The sequence below is a fragment of the Oryza glaberrima genome, chromosome 11 (genome assembly GCF_000147395.1).
Source record: "Oryza glaberrima chromosome 11, OglaRS2, whole genome shotgun sequence".
NCBI lineage: Eukaryota > Viridiplantae > Streptophyta > Magnoliopsida > Poales > Poaceae > Oryza > Oryza glaberrima.
The window spans coordinates 4,639,763-4,659,373 of NC_068336.1; the positions used below are offsets into that span (position 1 = coordinate 4,639,763).

Genomic DNA, 19,611 nt, shown 5'->3' on the forward strand with positions numbered 1-19,611 from the left:
GAGACTTAGATAGTACTAATTAAGATTCAGCTAGCGTATCGTGCTAAAATGCATTACCTAGCTAGCACGTATTACTGCCGCTACTGCTACAATATATATTTTATTGCCAGGATGTGTACAAGAGATAGTGCAAGAAAAAAAACAAAAATGATTATACTTGCCAGGTATTTCTATATATGCTTGTATCGAATTTTATTTATCTTTCAGCTAATATGCGAATGGTTATAGCGAGAGTAGCCATCATGAAAGATCCATGACGATCTCGCCGATCTAACGGTGGTGCTCGATTGTGACATTTTTGTACACACAATGGGGGTACACAAACAAGTCGATGTGGCCGACACAATCAGCTCCATGGGCATGGACGATAAAGTGAGACCCGCCCTTCTCATGGACGTGCATGCCGCCCATCATGTGCCAAGGAGCCGAGGACAGGTCCTGAAAAGAAAAATATCACTAATAACATTTTGCAGGAACGTGAGTGTGGTGTAGCGTGTATAGTAATATGTGTATATGCATGTATGTGATGTAATTTATTTAAAAAAAACTATTTCAATCACCATGAGAATGAATTAAATAACGGAGAAATAATACTTGGGTTTCGTTTGGATGAACAAGCCCAAGTAATTATACAAATGGCCCTATTCGTTTTTATTAAAACAGCTATGTGGGGGCTACTTTGCGATGCCTAAATATAAGTGGATGGTGGTTGTGAGACAAACTTACCATTAATAGAGTAAAGATACATATTTTATCTCGGTTTCGTTAGTAGATTATTTTTAAAACATCCGCACAAAAGTTTTATGTGTAGAAATTATTCTAAAATATAGATAATTCAATTTTTAAGTTTAACGTAATTAAATTTAGTTAATTATACGCTAATAATGGCTTTCTCGATGGAATAAGTCCACTTTGACTTCCTTAAAAGTGACCCGAATCTAATCTATATCCCTAAACCGCAAAACCGGATATCTCGACCCCCGAACTATTGAAACCGGTGCAATTTGACTCCCTTGGTGGTTTTGGAGAGCGGTTTTGCTGACATGGCGCTGACATGGCGGGTCTGTGAGGTTGACGTGGCGCTTAGGTGGCATTTGAATTAAAAACGTATGCGTGGGACCCGTTTGTCATTCACACACATAAAAAATTGTGGGGCCCACTGACATGTGGGCCCCACATGTCATCCCCCTCTCTCTTTCTTCTTCCTCGGTTCCTCCCTTCTCTAGTTCTCTCCGGAGCAAGTGCATCGCTGCCGTGCGCCCTCACCGCCCTGAGGATGGTGCTCCACGCAGTAGCTCGATGTCGAAGTACTTGGACATGAGGGGGAGGATGTTGTTGCAGAGCTTCCTCATTTGGCTGAGCTCCCGCGCGAGCTGCACGTCCTCCCGCCGCAACTGCTCGTTCTCATCCCCCATGTCACCGGACTCGACACCGCCGGAGCCGGAGCTGGACGGCGCCTGCGGCAGCATGAGCGGGGGCTTGGGGGATGAGCTGGAGGATATGACCTGCTCCTCGCCGGACAGCACCGGGGAGCAATCCCGCGTCGTCACCGGCAGCGCCATCGGGATCGCGGCCGCGACCGTGACCTCCCCCATCGTCGTCGTTGTCGTCGTCGCTGGCGCCGGCGGCGTCACCTTCTGTCGGTGTATCTCGCAGAGAAGCCGCCATTCCCCTCGCCAGAAGCAATCGTTGGTGACAAGGACGCCACAAGATCCCCTTGCGCGGCGCTGCGGGTTGGTGATGAGGATGCTGCGGAGGAGGCATCCGGGGGCTCGTCTGCTGTGTCGACGCAGCCACACCGCGCAAGAGGATGGCGTTCGACTCGCGGAGGATGGCGTGGCGGCGGTCGGCGGACGTTGCGGTGTGACCGGAGTCGCTTGTGGAGATTGCCACGGCGGTGAGGGGGCACGGCGCGATGCACTTGCTCCGGAGAGAAGAGAGAGAGAGAAAAAGAGAGAAGGGAGGAAGAGGGGAGGAATTGAGGAAGAAGAAAGAGAGAGGGGGATGACATGTGGGGCCCACATGTCAGTGGGCCCCACAATTTTTTATGTGTGTGAATAACAAACGGATCCCACACATACGTTTTTAATTCAAATGCCACCTAAGCACCACGTCAACTTCACAGACCTGCCACGTCAGTGCCATGTCAGCAAAACCGCTCTCCAAAACCACCAAGGGAGTCAAATTGCACCGGTTTTAATAGTTTGGAGGTCGAGATATCCGGTTTTGCGGTTTAGGGACATAGATTAGATTCGGATCACTTTTAAGGGAGTCAATGTGGACTTATTCCTTTCTCGATTTATGTAGTAAAAATAGATGGCCCGTCAGTTCGGCCCATACGGACAAGCCTTTAATGGGCCCGAGCACTGGAGGCCCACGCACGAATCTATGGCCCACATGTAAGTCCTCGTTGCATCCTCCCTCCCCCAACCCCACTGGCCCCACTCTCCCGAGTCCCCACCACCTCATCTCTCACCCCTCTCCCATGGCGTTCGCCGGCGCCGCCGCCGCCTCTCTCTCCTCCTCCGCCCCTTCCATCCTCCTCGTCTCCGCCGTCACTCCCCCGCCCCGCCTCCTCCCCACAAGCTCCATACTCTCGCCGGTATACAGCGCCAGGCCCAAGCGGCCTCCTACTCTCTCCTGCAACGCCGCCGCCGCCACCGTCGCGGCCGCCGCTGCGGGGAAGCCCGGGTCGTGGAGGGACCTATGTAGCCTCAACGCCTGGGTGGTGCGGGACTACCGTCGCCTCGTGGACGCCGTGGGGGCGCTCGAGCCGCGGCTCCGGGGGCTCACCGACGAGCGGCTCAGGGCGAAGACGGACGAGTTCCGCGCCCGCCTCGCCCGTGGGGAGACGCTCGCCGACGTCCAAGCAGGTACTCAACCCGCCGCCGCCCGCCCGCCCGCCCAGTGCTGAAACTGCTGCATTCTGGCGTTTTTGTTTGGTCCCCATCTGATTGCGTCGGTGCGTTGCTTGCTTCTGCTGTCCAGAGGCGTTTGCCGTGGTGAGGGAGGCGGCGAGGAGGACGCTGGGGATGCGCCACTTCGATGTCCAGGTATCCTGACCTCAGCTTGGTCAGTTTTATGTTCAGTAATTGGTTGGGGATGATTGAGCATTTGAGCTGGTGTTGATTGTGGGAGTGATTCAGCTGTGTTTCCTTGATGTTTGTGTTAGATAATAGGTGGTGCTGTACTGCATGATGGGTGCATCGCGGAGATGAAGACTGGCGAGGGGAAGACGCTTGTGTCTACCTTGGCGGCTTATCTCAATGCGCTCACAGGCCAAGGCGTTCATGGTACTATCTGAGTTGATATCGTATTTTGTTGATCAATCTGTCTACTTTAAGTTGTTCTGTGGAATCTGTTACGCCATGTGCAATTAGGCATTTAGGCTTAGTGTATGACTGCACATTTTGTATTTGTAGCTGCCACATTCCATACATTGACTACTGTCTGCTGCTTCTTCACAATGTGTGAAAGAGTTAAGACATTTAGTGGATCAGATCTTTACCTTGTCATTACCTTTAGATAACTACGCATAAAAGACGTGCTAGTCATTTATGTAATCACTGTTAGTATGAAATATATGGTTCTTGGTCATGTTTAAAGATCCGAACAAAGACAATTATCTAAGGTTGATTTTCTTTGTCGCGTATGCTTTGATCTGTCGCACTTAGAACATTTCATATTAAGCTCTATTTATCTTTTCCTTTCATTCAGATTTTATAAGCACTGTGATCCTTTTTCAGTTGTGACTGTAAATGATTATTTGGCACAGCGAGATGCTGAATGGATGGGTCGTGTGCATCGTTTTCTTGGTCTTTCCGTGGGTCTAATTCAGGTATTGACATTATGGTGAACAATGCTTTTGTTGTACTTTCTACACCTTCCTCTTGCTGGCATTGAAATACCTGGTAGTGTTACTTTATTTTGTAGAAATATATCATCGGACGCAAACATATAACATTATAACTTTGTGTCACTCTGTTTTTTTACATATCCTCAAGGCTGGTATGAAGGCTGACGAGAGAAGAGCCAACTATAGGTGTGACATTACATACACTAACAACTCGGTAAGATGTCCAATAGAGGATCAAGATGTCCAATAGAGGATCAACATTTAAATAGTCTTAGCATGTGGTTATCTAGATTTAGGGGACAATCTTTTTCTCCGTGGTATCTTTGTGTATTTCTTCAAGTTGACTTTGACACTTTGATTAGATGCTAATTGTGACCTGCACATACAAATACTTGTATATGTGACCTTTTACCTTCTTATTTAGTACTTTTATGGTATTATTTGGTGAGTTCTCCATCTAGGTTCTCAAAGATTACTCATAACTTACAGGAGCTTGGATTTGACTATCTTCGTGACAACTTATCACGGAACAAAGAACAGCTAGTTATGAGATGGTACATTTTATACTTTCACTTTTACATTGCAGAACTTTGTTCTTCATGTTTCCTTTTTATTCGAAGGGAACACATTGGGAGAAAGTTTCACTATTAAAATTAACACATGATTTAACAGGCCGACACCATTCCATTTTGCAATTGTGGATGAAGTGGACTCAGTGCTTATTGATGAGGGAAGAAACCCATTGTTAATAAGTGGAGAGGTTTATTGCTAATTCTTTCTCTAGGCTTATTCTTTTAGACATTTGTTGTTTCTCAACTGGTCAAAATGTAATATATTTACCAAACTTATTGTAAGACATTTGCTAATTCATGCCCTGTTATTAGGATAATAGACATGCGGCACGGTATCCAGTAGCCGCTAAAGTTGCAGACCTTCTTATGGAGGGTGTTGTGAGTATTGTTCTTGTATGCCAAACCTAAGTATTACAAGGGGTCATGGTTTTCTAGTAATTGCTAAACTGTTGTATTGATTTATTCTGCAGCATTACACTGTTGAACTAAAGAGCAATAATGTAGATCTCACAGAGGATGGAGTTACTTGTGCTGAGATGATTCTTGAGACAAATGATCTATGGGATGAGAACGATCCATGGGCAAGGTGCAATCACTGTTTATTTCTTTATGTAGTTTTTGTCTGAATGTGGTTTTCTTGCTTTGTGCAAGTGCAAGTATTGCAAGTCAACTAATGAAGTGCATTTCTTTGTACTTTTGTCGAATGCATTAAAATTGATGAGCCCTAACCAAGCAAGGCAGAAATGTCATTGTTCTTCCATGGCAACCTTGAGTTGTTTAGAATGGATTGGTAGAGCTAAAGAATGTGAACTATACACACAGTACCCTTTGATGAAATGAAAGAAAGGGCTCCGTGTATCGAGGGCCTCGCCATTTAAAAGGGAACCATAGAAACGATGGAACCCATTATTTTTTAGTATAGTTAGAATTTTTTATTTCTATGCGAAATAACTGAAGGGAGTAGAAGAGAATTGTGGTTGGAAAATAGTAATTTTATGCTGATGCACATCTTTTATCACCTCCACATCCAAAAAACTGCTGAACCTATAGAGTTAATGAAAGCTGCTACATGAGAGGTACAACTAATATAATAGCAACTTGTGCATGCATTAACTAGTGATTTTAACCATAAACTTGTCACAATGCTACAGATTTGTGATGAATGCATTGAAGGCCAAAGAGTTTTACCGCAGGGATGTCCAATATATTGTGAGGGATGGAAAAGCTCTCATAATTAATGAGGTAATATCTCTGTTTCGGTATTGTTGACAAGGATTCTGTTAGTTTCATACTTACCATAAATCCATAATACAGAGACAAAGCTGTCTGTTGCGTAAAATATTGGATAAGAGCATAACATTCTATTTCAAAGAACCAACTCGGCAGATGTTAATTTCAAAACAAGGTTGCTTCTCTAAAGGATATGTTCACAGCAAGGCTTTTTTGGTGGATAGGAAGCAGAAATCTATCGTTGTTACACTGTATCATCCTAATATCGTGTAAAATTAGATTGCAGGAGTCCCAAACAATTGTCAATGTGTTAGGTACAAATATACAATGCTTTCAGTTGTATTGTTGTAAATCTGGTAGAACGTTCGAGAATAACATAGCTCTGTTGGCTCAAACCTTCATTGCATCCAGGATGTGCTATTCCTTTGTGACACTTTCCATTTCTTCAATCTTGGGGTACATCTCCTTCTCTGGTAAAGGTTGCAGTACAACACCCATCTAACAACCACTGAACAGATCCCATTACAATACACCAATGCAATTCTAATGCTGATGTGCCTTGATAGGCTTTGCAAAGTAATCTACTTTATCATGGGATGACTAAGACTTCCAATTGTTGATTTGGAACTTCATTTCATGCTTTATAGATCATAATGTGGAACCTTTCCTTCAAGGTTGTCATGCCCATCCTACAGTACTGCATTGTTCCAATTAATGGCATTAGTATCATTATTCTTACTCTTTTTGAGGTTATGTTCTATATATCCTCTTGATCTTAAATTTGCCTATGGGTCCGTTACCATTACATATTTTGGGAAGCCTATGATCTAGGACAATAATGCTAATGCTTTTCCAGCTAACTGGTCGAGTTGAACCGAAAAGAAGGTGGTCTGATGGTATTCATCAAGCAGTAGAAGCAAAAGAAGGCCTCAAAATTCAGGTCAGTATTGACTTATGCATAGCCGGTTTATACAAATGGATCTAGTATCAGATTACACTGATTAGTTTCCTCTTTTTTTTTTTTGAATTTATGACAATTTCTGTGTCCAATGCTAATTGCAATTTCATTAGGCAGATTCAGTAATCGTGGCTCAGATTACATATCAATCGTTATTTAAGCTTTATCCTAAACTTTCTGGGATGACAGGGACAGCTAAAACAGAGGTACAGATATCTATTTAACTATTTTCTGTGTTACTTTTTACTTTTTATAATTTGTGCTCAAATGGCATGATGATGATTTTACAGGAAAAGGAATTTCTGAAGATGTTTAAGACGCCAGTTATTGAAGTGCCCACAAATCTGCCAAATATACGGGTGGACTTGCCTATCCAAGCTTTTGCAGTAAGGATTGTGATGATTAGTTCATAAAATAATATGCAGTTTCTCTCTTTGGTGACAAAAAAAATTGATCTATATCATTATTACTCGTTGTAGACTGCAAGAGGTAAATGGCAATATGTGCGGGCAGAGGTAGAGTCCATGTTTCATTTGGGTCGTCCAGTTTTAGTTGGCACTACAAGGTGAACTTCCTAATAGCAAATCCATTTTGTTGCAATCCAAAACAATATGTTCATGACTGCTTGAAATAACATCAAATGTACTTTATGAACTATGACTATTAGATTCCATCACCTGAATTTTGAAGTGTGTAATATTTTGATTCTATACTTTTTTCCTAGAGTGATAGTTGCTTCTGTTCATCTGTTGTAACTTGTTTCTATGGTTGTTGGGATTATGAATATATTAATCGTGTAGCAAACAATTTTCACCACATCATCTTATCTCTTAGGGGGTTATGAGTTGATGGGTGGGATGCAGGAGTGCAGATCCCATGTATGCTTTAGAGAGATTCTGCCAATTCAACACAATCCTGATTATCTTCTCTTGTATGATAGGAATACAGTTAAAAGAATTCTAAGTAGTTAGCCTAGCCCAGGCAGAGAGCAAATTTTGTGAGGATGTAACTGTATGCTCCCGTATTTGTTAGTTTGTGCTTGTTTATTTGTCTATTTTCTTGTTTGAAGCTAATGGTGTATATACCTGTTACAGTGTTGAGAGTTCAGAGTACTTGTCAGATCTTCTTAAAGCTCGCAATATTCCTCACAATGTCCTTAATGCAAGGCCAAAGGTTTGATATCTTGCTTTTAGTTCAACTTATTCCTCCTCGTTTATAGCTAATTGCATCATTCTCAACAGTATGCTGCAAGAGAAGCTGAAATTGTTGCACAAGCCGGAAGGAAACATGCTATTACAATTTCAACTAACATGGCTGGCAGAGGAACAGATATTATTTTAGGTGGTAACCCTAAGGTTAGTTATCCATACTTTTAGTCTCTTACCATTGCATTTTCTTATATCTGAAAACCGCTAACAACATTATCTTCATGGTCTGATTTTTTTCCCTTTACTAGATGCTTGCAAAAGAAATTATAGAAGATAATGTGCTTCCATTTCTTACCCATGAACCCCCAGATGTTGAAACCGTAGGCGAATCCACATCCCACAAGGTGGTTCATTTTAGAGCCTTCTCCGCCTAAAAACCTCACAGGTGTTTCACACTTCCCCTTTATTTTCTGTAGGGTCTCTCCAAAATTAAACTTGGGCCATCATCGCTAGGCCTGCTTGCTAAAGCTGCAATCATAGGTATGTATTGAAGTATCAATGACAGTACATTATAGAACTTCTAGAAAACTTTTATTTATTTTTTTTGTTTGGCTCACCCTTTCTTGTTACTTGTAGCGAAATATGTTCAGAGAAGCGAAAGAAATGAATGGCCTTTTCAGAAGGCAAAATCTACTATTGCTGAGTCTGTAGAAATGAGTCATACTATTGGGATGGAGAAACTGCAAGATCGCTTGGCTGAAGAGTCTGAGATGTATCCTCTTTGTGATACAATAGGACTTGCTTATCTTACTGTATTGAGGGATTGTGAAATTCATTGTTCTACTGAAGGTGCTGAGGTGAAGGCATTAGGGGGTCTCCATGTAATAGGAACTTCTTTGCATGAGTCACGCCGAATAGATAACCAAGTAAGGGGACACTTTCTACCTGTGATGCTGCTTAGGTTTTTGTATCACATGAAACCCTACGGGTCAGGTGATTTGATGTTTGAGATCAAATAATTTTAAATTTAGTAAATTAGTACTGAACTGCAAATATGACATGTTGAGATCAGATACTGCTTCTCTCTTCATTTTCTTTTTATATATAAATACAGTCGGTGATTTTGTGTTCATGTTTTGCTATTGTCTCCCCTTTGACTAGTCTGTAGTGTTCTGCAGATGTGTCACATGCAAAATTTGTTCTTCTGATACAATCTTTGACTTCTAAAGCTTGTGGAGTTACTGAATATGGCCCTGAGTTATGAAATGTTTTGCTGCTACAGTGTCATTAAATCTGTATGTTTTTTTCCCCTGTAGTTACGTGGCAGAGCTGGCAGACAAGGTGATCCTGGGTCAACAAGGTTTATGGTTAGGTATGTCTCTTCCCAAACATAAGCATTTATCTCTATAAATTTTGGCATATACTCTGATCTTATCTATTCACTTGAAACTAACTGCCCCTAATTGGTCAACCAGCTTACAAGATGAAATGTTCCGGAAATTCAATTTGGACACTGAATGGGCTGTGAGACTTATATCAAGGATAACAAATGATGAAGACATAGCTATTGAGAGCAATGCTGTTGTAAAACAGGTCATACTGCCTTTTTCTAGCCATGCTGAACGTTAGCAATTCAGTGATTCTTTTGTTTTGATATGACAGTGTTTTGCCTTGTTTACATGCATTACCTTTTCAAATGCAGCTTCTAGGTCTTCAAATCAATGCAGAGAAGTATTATTTTGGTATTAGGAAAAGTCTTGTTGAGTTTGATGAAGTCTTGGAGGTATATTATTATTCCCAGTTAACATACTTATCCCTACTTCTATACGCAATTCGAGTATTTGAACTCTGATTTATTTTACTGGTAGCCACACACTACTGTTAATGTGCATGCCCCTCTTGAGTGTTGATTCATATCAACTGTGCTGTGTGCTACTTTCTAATCCGGAATTCTATACCAAATGGTTTTGCTTTCATTGTGCTTATTACTGGGGCCTTAATTCCCCAATTGACATAACTTGGTTAAGTTCTTAGCCAAATTTTGTATTTTTTCTTCCTTGCATACTTATTAACAGGGCACTGTTTATATTATTGATAGGTACAAAGAAAGCATGTTTATAACCTTAGACAGGTTATATTATCAGGTGACTCTGAAAGCTGCAGTGAGCAAATCTTTCAGTAAGTTTACCTTCTCTTATTAAATTCAGATGTAGTTTATAAAATGGTTAACCAAGAGCTAGACACATTCAGACATATTCTAACATAGTCATTCTCTTGGATCAAAACCGCAGAATAGATAATATATTTTTAAGGGTATAGATGGATAGAGATAATCTATTTCAAGGGTTTAGCCTGATAGGTTTCAGAAGCACGTTACTGACTGGGATATCATTGTGTCCCTTGAAATACTTATAGGTACATGCAAGCTGTAGCTGATGATATTATCTTGGGAAATGTTGATCCCCAGAAGGTACTTCGGCAGATCTGATTCTTAAGTTCCTTTCTAGGATGCATATTTTTTGTTCTATATCAGTTGCTCACCTTACCTTTTCTTCAGCCTCCTAACACGTGGAAGTTGGCAAACCTTTTGGACGAGTTTGGCAGTCTAGGTGGAACGTTACTTGATGGTAATAGACATGATATTTAGCCCCTGCTAATCTTTAGAAGATAGCCTGACCTTGAGATGCTTTGCAGAACCATTCAAGGAAATTCAAGAGGAAGACTTGCTATCGTCACTTGAGCAAATTCATGAATGTGGCCCTGTGAATGTTGATAATTTTACTCTTCCAAATATGCCAGTATCACCTAATTCATCCAGAGGAATCTGGAAGAGAACATCTTCAATGATGCGGTGGCTTGCCATATGTGTTGATGATGCATCGAAGTGAGTTGTGACACCATTTATGCTTTTGCTTGAAGTGTGGTTTTACATCCATCTACAGTTAACAATAGTTTTTCTGTACTCCGTGACAAACAATCCAGGAAAGGAAGATACACGTACATTGTCAATATGCTTCGCAAATATTTTGGGGATTTTCTAATAGCTACATACTTGGATGCTGTGCAAGAGTCCCGTTATGATGATGCATACATTCGAGGAATTGAGGTTTGCTTCTATCACTAATTTGTTTATGCAGTTTTGCTGGAGATAAAACCCAACTAAACCTGTGTATTCTGTGGAGGTCTATATTGGGCACTTCGCAATCAACGAATCATTCTGGGCGTAATGTTATTCTATGTTCATTTTTAAGTCCTGAACAATCTATGTATTGCAGATTATTAGTTCTACAAGCAAATATGTGATTAAAATGAAAAAAAAAACCCTCTCTTATGGGCTAATGTGATCATGCCAACTATAGGGAATTACGGTGTTTATTGACAAATGCTATGCCTTGTTGATATGACTGTACTCTTTTTCTGTAATCAAAGCATATTTGTTGTCCACTATCTTCATTTTCCTTGAATTGCAGAGGGAAATACTACTGAAGACTCTTGATACTCTGTGGAAGGACCATTTGGTGAACATGAACAAGCTTAGTTCTGCGGTAGTTCCAATATGTTCCTTTAAATCTTCTGATTTACTCTTCTCCTGTCACAGCTTTCTGGTGTTGATTTTGATTTTCTTTTTCTAGGTGAATGTGCGGAGCTTTGGACATAGAAACCCTTTAGAAGAATACAAGATTGATGGTTGTCGGTTCTTCATCTCGATGCTGAGTGCCACACGGAGATTGACAGTGGAATCACTACTCCATTACTGGTCATCTCCAATGGAGTCTGAGGAAATCTTCAATACAGGTGATAAATAGCCAAAAGCATCATCATATCATATAAATTTCTCAAGAGAACGCGTATCAGATACTTCCTGAAATTGTGATGCATGGCTCTTCAATATTCCTCATACCGGTATGTGTTTTTGGCCAAAATCACCTTACATGATTCATGAAAGCTTTGAATCAACAGCTTGACTCCTTTTTTTTCCTCGAAGCAGCTTTGACTCTTGAGTCAGTCACAATGAGCTTTCACATGAGTAGATCCCCTGTTCCCCAGGAGTCTAGCTAGTTTAGGCACTTACTAGCACCACATGACATAGAATTAGACCCTGTGTTCACTGTGTAAAAATCAGAACTTGATATGAAGGAGTTTTTATGCTAATGCTAGTTGCGAAGCCTGTACAAATTTTGACTTGCGCTCACATCTTGATGCAAAAGAATAGGGTTCTTCATCAAGAAAGCGGCTGTACTTGTAACGTAGGAGTACAAATTGATAATTGTCCACATTGTATTACCCATATCACCATTGTTATCCCCAGAAGTCCACTTTGTACTTTTGCATGCGAGTGAAATGTGTATCGACAATGTCTGAATTTCAACTTTTTCAAGTACTGGGCACAGAGAGACCTCTCGTTTGCTCACCTCTTGTCAAATGAGTGCATGTGGAATCTCTTTACTTGTGGACAATGAACTCTTGCCCTTCATGTGCTAGTGGCAGCATTTGACGTTGTGTGAATTGCTGCCTTTTCATGATGATGATAAGTCAATCGCCCGAGGTCTGCATTGCCATGCTTTCACATTTGCAAAATACCTTCCCAACCCTGTACATGAGACTGATACATATCATATATTTTGGTATTTATTTGTACCTTGTGTTTGTACTGTTGAGTACTCTATAATTGCATTATCACTATGGAAAGTACCAGTTGATCTTTTATACACTGTTTCCATTTCTATAGCTATTCATGCCATTTAATTGCTATAACTTGATGAGCCAAAGTGATTTTAATTCCTGTTAGAGAAAAAGATTTTAAGCCAATGGGGATAAGGTGCTGCTTGCTGATGATGACCCATGCAACGCGCAGTGCTATGAGTGTTTCTTTTTGGATGTTTTGGAGTAGCTATCAAAGAAGCCATCAGACATGTTGCACATATAAAAAGTATGAGAGGATTTCTCTTGCCTTCCACGCGTTTGTTTCGCGTGGGCGGCTTGCCCTCTCCTTTTAAGCATTGCTTTCATCACTTTCTCAAGAGTGTGCCTCTGACATCATACTGATGATGTACTATATTAGAGCAAGTCCAATAGTATAGTCAACTATTAGCTCCAATTTATCTATAGCCAATCTAATAGCTCATTCATACAATAGTTACATACTATACTATTAATACATGGTCCCACCTGTCAGACACATACTGTGTCTTGGAGTCCGTGCTACAGCTGACTACAAATCTGTAGCCTGTTGCCCTTCTCTCTCCTCATTTATCTCCTTAAAATATGTTTGCAGCTGGCTTATAGCCTGCTATTGTACCTGCTCTTAAAATCATTGCCTGTGCTTGTTATCCTATTACTAGATTCGTCCTAAAATGTAGTAACCTAGTATTGAACTTGAAACAACCAAGTATTATGAATTTAGACATGTTTATCTAGATTAATAGTAGGTTGTGCCTAATTTGGTATCGCTATATTTTGGGACGGAGTAGTATGTCTCATCTACAGTTATATAGTTATCTGGCATGGTTAGGTGGTTCGGATTTAGGATGGATGACTTCCAAGCTTGTGTCAGCATATCTAGTATGAATCATTTTATGACTTCTTAATGATGCACCACACTTCATCTCCTGTTAGTTGTGTATTGTCATCAATCATCATTGCTCAACAAATAAACTAGCATGATACAAGTAACAACAGTTAAACAGAAAAGCAAATTTGGCTAGAGTCTAAGCTAGTATAAAAAATGGATTAGTTTCTTGTGGCATTATATTCCCATCACCAACATACAAGAATGTGATGAACAACATGACAACAGCTATTGCCTCACTGGTAGGGAGTCAGCAGCATCCACAACTTTTATGATTTCAAATTAAGTTCCGAAGCACTGAAGGAGACTTCAAGTGGACTTGGACCAAGACCAGAAGATCTCCATCATTGTAATTGTATGTCCTAGCGTTGGGACAGCCCAACGAGTACATGCATTGTTTGTTCTCGAGGATCTTGACCGACGTTTGCACTGTACTTAGTCGTGTCGTCGCCGACGCACTTCATCTTCCCAGCCAACCTCTCACAATCTCTATCTTGATGTATATGATTATATCATGCATACTAATCGACATTGGCATGAGCCGTTCGATCAGAAACCAACGGCGTGGATCGCATGTTGGATGAAGGAGGTCACACTCAGAAGAAGGGGATGGGGTTGATAGGAGCCTCCTGTGCCTCTCGATCGATGTGAGCCGTCCATCTGGTGTTCTTAGCCTGATCGAACGGCTCAGGTATGGTTTAGCATCATATGACATTACAATGTTTTACTGGTCAAGTGAGGGTACAGACACACAGTGACTTTCACTGTATTATTGTCCTGATGGTCATTAGTTAGTAGGTCCAACATCTGTAGATCTGAAGCAGTAATAATGCAACAAAAAGCATGTAAATTCCTCGAATTTTTTTTCACTGTTTGGCACAGACTTTTGAAGCATAAATTGGCAGTCTTCGCCGAGGGATGATGGATTGAAATCGACTCACATATGATAGGCTCATAGGCAGGCATCAACAGCTAGCTTGGCTTTGAACGAAGACCATGACCACATCTACATCTGGTCAAAGCCTTTGAAGTTAAGTAGTTGACAGTATGGGCCTTTGTCGACAATAGTTAGTTTATTTACCCATAAATCATCCATGACATGTGTCCTTAGGACCCATGTGGCATAGACAGAGGGTAGCGAATCATCAACAGATAAATTTCGCTAAATAATGGGACACCAAATTAAATTTTCCTCTTGTTTGATGAGTACTTTTTTCAATTTATGTGGAGTTAATTACTTTATATAAGATAATTAACTAAAGATAATCCAAATCAGAAACTATCATGCAGTTTTCATACTTATCATGTCATATAAACACTGTGTATAGAGATTATATATCTAATGTGGTTTCTTCAAAAATAAACAGTTTTGCTATAAATCTTTTGACAGATTTTTGGGTAAAAAGTTCAAATCTTGGATTACACAAATCAACGCTTGATTAGCATGGTAGTGTTCATTGAAAATATTTCTTTGAAAGTTGGGAGTCTATTGTCGTACTAATACATCTGAAAAAGATGTAGGAATCCATATAAACAAATTTAAGTATAGGTAATTAAACAAATTTAAGTATAGGTAATTAGTATATATATTAGTTACAGCATAATCACATTATACTTACACTATAATTACAAACTAATTACATATGTAATTTTGAGATACATTTTAGTGTATTTACAATGTAAATACATGTAAACTATTTTTTGGTGAAAAATATGGCGCCATAAATATAGATACTCCCAAAATAAATTCCCATCTAATCACCTCTCTTTTCTCTCCTTTTATCCACCTATCTCCTTGTTTTTATTATTGGTTCTTGTGTAAAGCTAATTTCTTACATGAGAAATGGTCCTTCATCTTTTCTCTCTCACTAACTATTTTACCATCTTAGTTTTTTTTTTTAACTTAAGTGACAATATATTTAAGGGGATGTTCACTGGCTGAGGCGAAAGGTTGGGGCTGTCCTAACAACTCCTGGTCTAAGCATTAATGAAAATGTACACAACCAATACATTGCCATATCTAAATTTGCCGAACCAAAATGGCTGCAAATCTATACTATCTATATAGTTATCTATATAGTTGATGCCTACTAACTTCTAAAACTCAATATACAAGTGTGTTATATCATCACTGACTAGAAATTATTAATAATAATGCATTAACACGATCTAGCATAATTAAGTTTTTCTTTTGCGAGGACCTCAGTAAGAATTTTTATCATTTTGCAAAAAAAAAACCTGATCGCCATCCACCTTCTCAGTTGCTCAGATCCGTATAAATGCTGCTAATTTATCATTTGTATGAATTACATTTTTTTTGTCATATCGAACTAAAAGATCCAGCAAGCAAATCCACCTTAATATATAAACAAAACGTTGTTGTCATACATGGCAAGCTAGTTACCTAGAGAATATTTTTTTCTCCTTTTTATTTCTTAGCCATAGGTTTACAATATTCGTATTCCACGGGAAAAGAGAGAATGACGACGATTTTGATCCTGACACATGGGATGGTAAGAATATGCTCATACTCTTAATGAGTTGATGTAAATGTAGTAACATGAGGGAAACCTCAATTACTCTTTCCATTCTAATTCGATATAACAAGTTAGTATCGAATTTGACATAATAAAGTACTATGAATTTGAATTGGAAATATATGTAAATTCTTAGTATTACCAGGTTGTTCTATTTGGGAAGAGAGTGAATATTTTAATTCAGCTTGCCAAGAAAAATATATTATTTCAGTTTTTCACACCCACACGGCAGGGAAATTAATTAAAGGAAGAAAGAAAAGAGGTTATAAGAAAATGCCAGTAGTAGGGATCTATAGAATTTAACAGGATTCAATGCAGTAACTGTCAGCAACATGTCTTTAGTTCTTTACCCCACCAGTTGATTGATAGATACATTAAATTAAAGCACAGTGTATTCTAGAAGGTAGAATTATATCACCCAATAAAAAACTACTCTCTATGCTCCAAAATATAACAACTTCTAGCATTTAGAATTTGTCTTCAAATATAACAATTTCTCCATCAATATTCTCTTCTCTACCAATTATAGCCCTTCATCATTTATTTTTCCCACATATTTATATTTTTCAACCAATCACGATCTCTCGTCATTTAATTCAACCTACTTTCTTAATAACCGTGTCCACTTAAAACTTTTTATATTCTGAGACAATGTAGTACTGATCGAAATCACTGGAGAAATTATTTCCCTGAAACAAGAGAGGGTCCCGATCCATAATTCCACTTGGGTACTCTAATTCAGTGGTAGTTGAACATATTATTATACTACTCCCTCCATCCCATAATATAAAAACCTAGAATCGGATGGGATATTTCATACAACGAATCTGGATAGATTGCTATATTATGGGACGGAGAGAGTATCATACAAAGTTACACATACAACATTGAGCTCCATCTATTTGGAGTTTAAATGCTTAATTAGGATTATTGCCGTGAAACAATTTAATTTTGTAAAGAAAGGGAAAACGTTCAGGCTCCAAATAGGGCCTAGATGTATTTCTTGTGATCAAACACACCAAAAATTTGAATATAAGACCATCAATATTTCAAATGAAAATAAAACAACCCATTAGAAAACGCTGAAAAAAGGCTATATATATGCTGTAAAAACCAGAAGAGAAATTTTAAACAAGCAATTCCCCATAATTAGTTGAAAAGATTTTAAATAAACACAATGTTCTCAGAATATAATTTGCCCACTACTAAAATTCTTTATTTGATTGCATATAACAATAAGTATTGCTCCAGATGCTAATCCTAAAAGAATACCAATAAAATATAGGTATGCAGTGTCTTTTCTGAGCGTGTGTTCATACTCACCGAATGCATATCTGAGCCCAAACCGGATTCCATATTTTATTGACCTACCAGAATGCAGTCCTTATCGTTGATCAAGCAGATGTTTATTTCAGAGATAGCATGTGTTGATTTTGGCCCAACATTAAAAAAAAGTCACTTGAGATAGAGAATGACGACTTATAAAAATACAAAGTTTTTCCAAGTTCTTTAACAAAATAAGTACTCCTACTTGGTTTTCACCACATTAGTATATATCTAAATGTTCATTTCACCGCTGGAGATTTTTCACAAAAGTGCCCAGAAAGGTAGGGATGTTCCTTCATACAAAGGTTTGGACCCCTCCTGACCCTTTTTAGAGAGCATCCACATGCAAAGGTCAAATTAACCCCAATAGGAAGTGCATATGTACTTAATATAATGTTGGTAAGTATAAGATGTGATGGCCACTTAAAATCTCCACTACATGTACTAATTGACGCCAGTTTGCATGCACACACATGAAGATTATTACCGCATGCACAAAAAAAAAAGATTGAAAGTAACTTGAGGAGAAACGACCAGGGTTTTTCAGCGTAGCTCCACAAGGTGGTGGGTTAGTTGGACTGGTTTCGAGGTCTCAATCCTTCTATTTATTTGATATTATGTCATTTTCTAATATTCACATTTTTAAAGTAACTTGAGGAAAGTACAACACATACATGATAATAAGCATTTGTAATATACCAAGAATTTTATGTATCTCAAATAAATGAAATACATGAGCTTCATATGTGAAATGGGCAGACTGATGACCAAAATGTCAAATTTGTTGTGGTGTTTCCAATAGTTTCTTTTTTCGAAACTGGTTTTCATTAGGTAAGTTTTGCTCTTAGGACTACTAACTGTGGTAGTGTGCATTACATATGTACTATGGCATGTGGAGATGCAAACCTACGGTAGTTATTAAAGCTTTAGTTCTATGCTTATCTCCTAAATTCATAATAGATTCTCTCAAAATTCAGTGAAAATCTTGAAGATATATAAACAAGTTTAGCCTTATTCTTGAATTTTCATGGCTCCACCACCTGCTCATATTCATTCCGATGGATGCTTTGGCATTGAACAAGAAGTTGAGAATTCTAATATGAGATTGCCATCAACCATGGCAACACAAGCCTTCTTGCCAAATACAAAATAATTTGGAAAATAATAAATCTGTACCACTAGACATCAAACAACTTATCATCTTACGGAGTACTAGTACAGTAGAGGTTAGCCATGTGCAGGGTACCGAGTTTAGTGAAGATCATATTTGAATGAAAAAAAAAAGGAAATATTAGTCATTACTAGTAATACTCACTCCACCTGTCTTATAAAAAACAAACATAGGATTTATAAAACATAGGATGAGATGCAACACATACTAATACTATAAATATGGTAGGAGCCTATTCAAATTTAATTTTTATGTGATAGAGGGAGTAATATGTTAGGCACTAATTGACATGTCATGATTTAGGAGAATGACCCTATAAATTCGATCAGGCTCTGCCACTACGTATGTGGACTGGAGTACCCGAAAGGATGGAGTGTGAAACCGATCAATCCCCACCCTTTTTATTTCTGAAGTGGCATCGGATATATACCCTACTTTCTCCCCCCTAAAATATAGCCATCTAAAAGAGGACATCCTCCGGACTGGGAGAATATATTTTAAGAAATTGGTTTTTTGGGATGGAGTAGTATGTTAGGAATTAATAATTGAGATAAAATGTCTCAAATACATAGAGGTTGATATGATTAAAGACATGATATGTTGGGTACGGCTTTCGAGTGCTAGTGAGGTGATAGGGTAACTAAAGACAAAGAATAATGTGATAAAGTTTATATTCTATATATCATACATAGGTGGTGTTTGAATCTCCTGAAGATAAAGATGAAGATTAAGTGTTTCACGCAAAACGAGATGATAATAACGTGTGACTAATTGGGTCTTAATAATTACAAACTTGAAAAATGGATTAATCTAATACTTTAGAATAACTTTTATATAGAAAGTTTTCGCACGAAACACATTGTTAGTAGTTTGAAAAGCGTGCCACGAGTATCTAAATTTTCATCCACATGTTATATAACTTGGATAAACTTTTGGATACTCGTGGCACGCTTTTCAAACTGCTAACGGTACGTTTCGTACGAAAACTTTTTATATGAAAGTTGTTCTAAAATATCAGAATAATCCATTTTTTAAGTTTGTAATAGTTGAAACTCAATTAGTCACATGTTATGCGTGAAACACTTAATCTTTATCTTCATCTTCATTTTCAGAAGATTCAAACACCACCATAAGAAACGAACGGGACCATAGTTTTATTTGAGATAAAATTTAAATTAAAGATAGCTATATATTGAGACAGAGGGAGTACGTAATACATGGGTGAGTAAAATATTTTTCTCAAT

The 19,611-nt window shown here is 38.8% G+C and overlaps 2 protein-coding genes across 4 annotated transcripts; one reads left to right on the forward strand and one right to left on the reverse strand.

Moving 5' to 3' along the window:
- Nucleotides 1-1,262: 1,262 nt before the first annotated feature.
- On the reverse strand, nucleotides 1,263-2,011 carry LOC127754268 (heat stress transcription factor B-2b-like). Its single transcript, XM_052279746.1, is given in 3 exon segments — nucleotides 1,263-1,943; nucleotides 1,945-1,971; nucleotides 1,973-2,011. Coding segments are annotated over 3 exon segments (747 nt in total).
- Nucleotides 2,012-2,450: 439 nt separating this feature from the next.
- On the forward strand, nucleotides 2,451-14,232 carry LOC127754793 (protein translocase subunit SECA2, chloroplastic). Of its 3 annotated transcripts, XR_008012896.1 has the most exons (30): nucleotides 2,451-2,873; nucleotides 2,989-3,053; nucleotides 3,173-3,293; nucleotides 3,747-3,838; nucleotides 4,005-4,070; nucleotides 4,346-4,410; nucleotides 4,529-4,616; nucleotides 4,741-4,806; nucleotides 4,899-5,014; nucleotides 5,580-5,670; nucleotides 6,515-6,598; nucleotides 6,730-6,822; nucleotides 6,907-7,002; nucleotides 7,096-7,181; nucleotides 7,711-7,789; nucleotides 7,858-7,971; nucleotides 8,073-8,168; nucleotides 8,241-8,304; nucleotides 8,401-8,690; nucleotides 9,081-9,136; nucleotides 9,240-9,357; nucleotides 9,467-9,547; nucleotides 9,863-9,942; nucleotides 10,180-10,234; nucleotides 10,322-10,391; nucleotides 10,459-10,648; nucleotides 10,747-10,870; nucleotides 11,235-11,309; nucleotides 11,397-11,667; nucleotides 11,753-14,232. XR_008012896.1 is itself a non-coding variant. In XM_052280375.1 (29 exons), exons 1-29 carry the CDS (start codon nucleotides 2,486-2,488, stop codon nucleotides 11,568-11,570), a joined length of 3,183 nt encoding a protein of 1,060 aa, XP_052136335.1. In that variant the 5' UTR covers nucleotides 2,451-2,485; the 3' UTR covers nucleotides 11,571-14,231. The 3 variants fall into 3 exon arrangements, 2 of the variants coding, with proteins under 2 accessions (XP_052136335.1, XP_052136336.1); XM_052280375.1 differs by having other exon boundaries at nucleotides 11,397-14,231; XM_052280376.1 differs by lacking the exon at nucleotides 2,451-2,873 and having other exon boundaries at nucleotides 3,776-3,838; nucleotides 11,397-14,230.
- The last annotated feature ends 5,379 nt before the right edge of the window (nucleotides 14,233-19,611 follow it).

Excerpts from the sequence above, each read along its gene's own strand:
- LOC127754793 (XM_052280375.1), top strand. The coding sequence starts at position 2,486 with ATGGCGTTCGCCGGCGCCGCCGCCGCCTCTCTCTCCTCCTCCGCCCCT. Across the intron at positions 5,015-5,579 it reads GAGAACGATCCATGGGCAAG|ATTTGTGATGAATGCATTGA; the intron begins GTGCAATCACTG and ends ACAATGCTACAG. Across the intron at positions 7,003-7,095 it reads TGCCTATCCAAGCTTTTGCA|ACTGCAAGAGGTAAATGGCA; the intron begins GTAAGGATTGTG and ends TACTCGTTGTAG.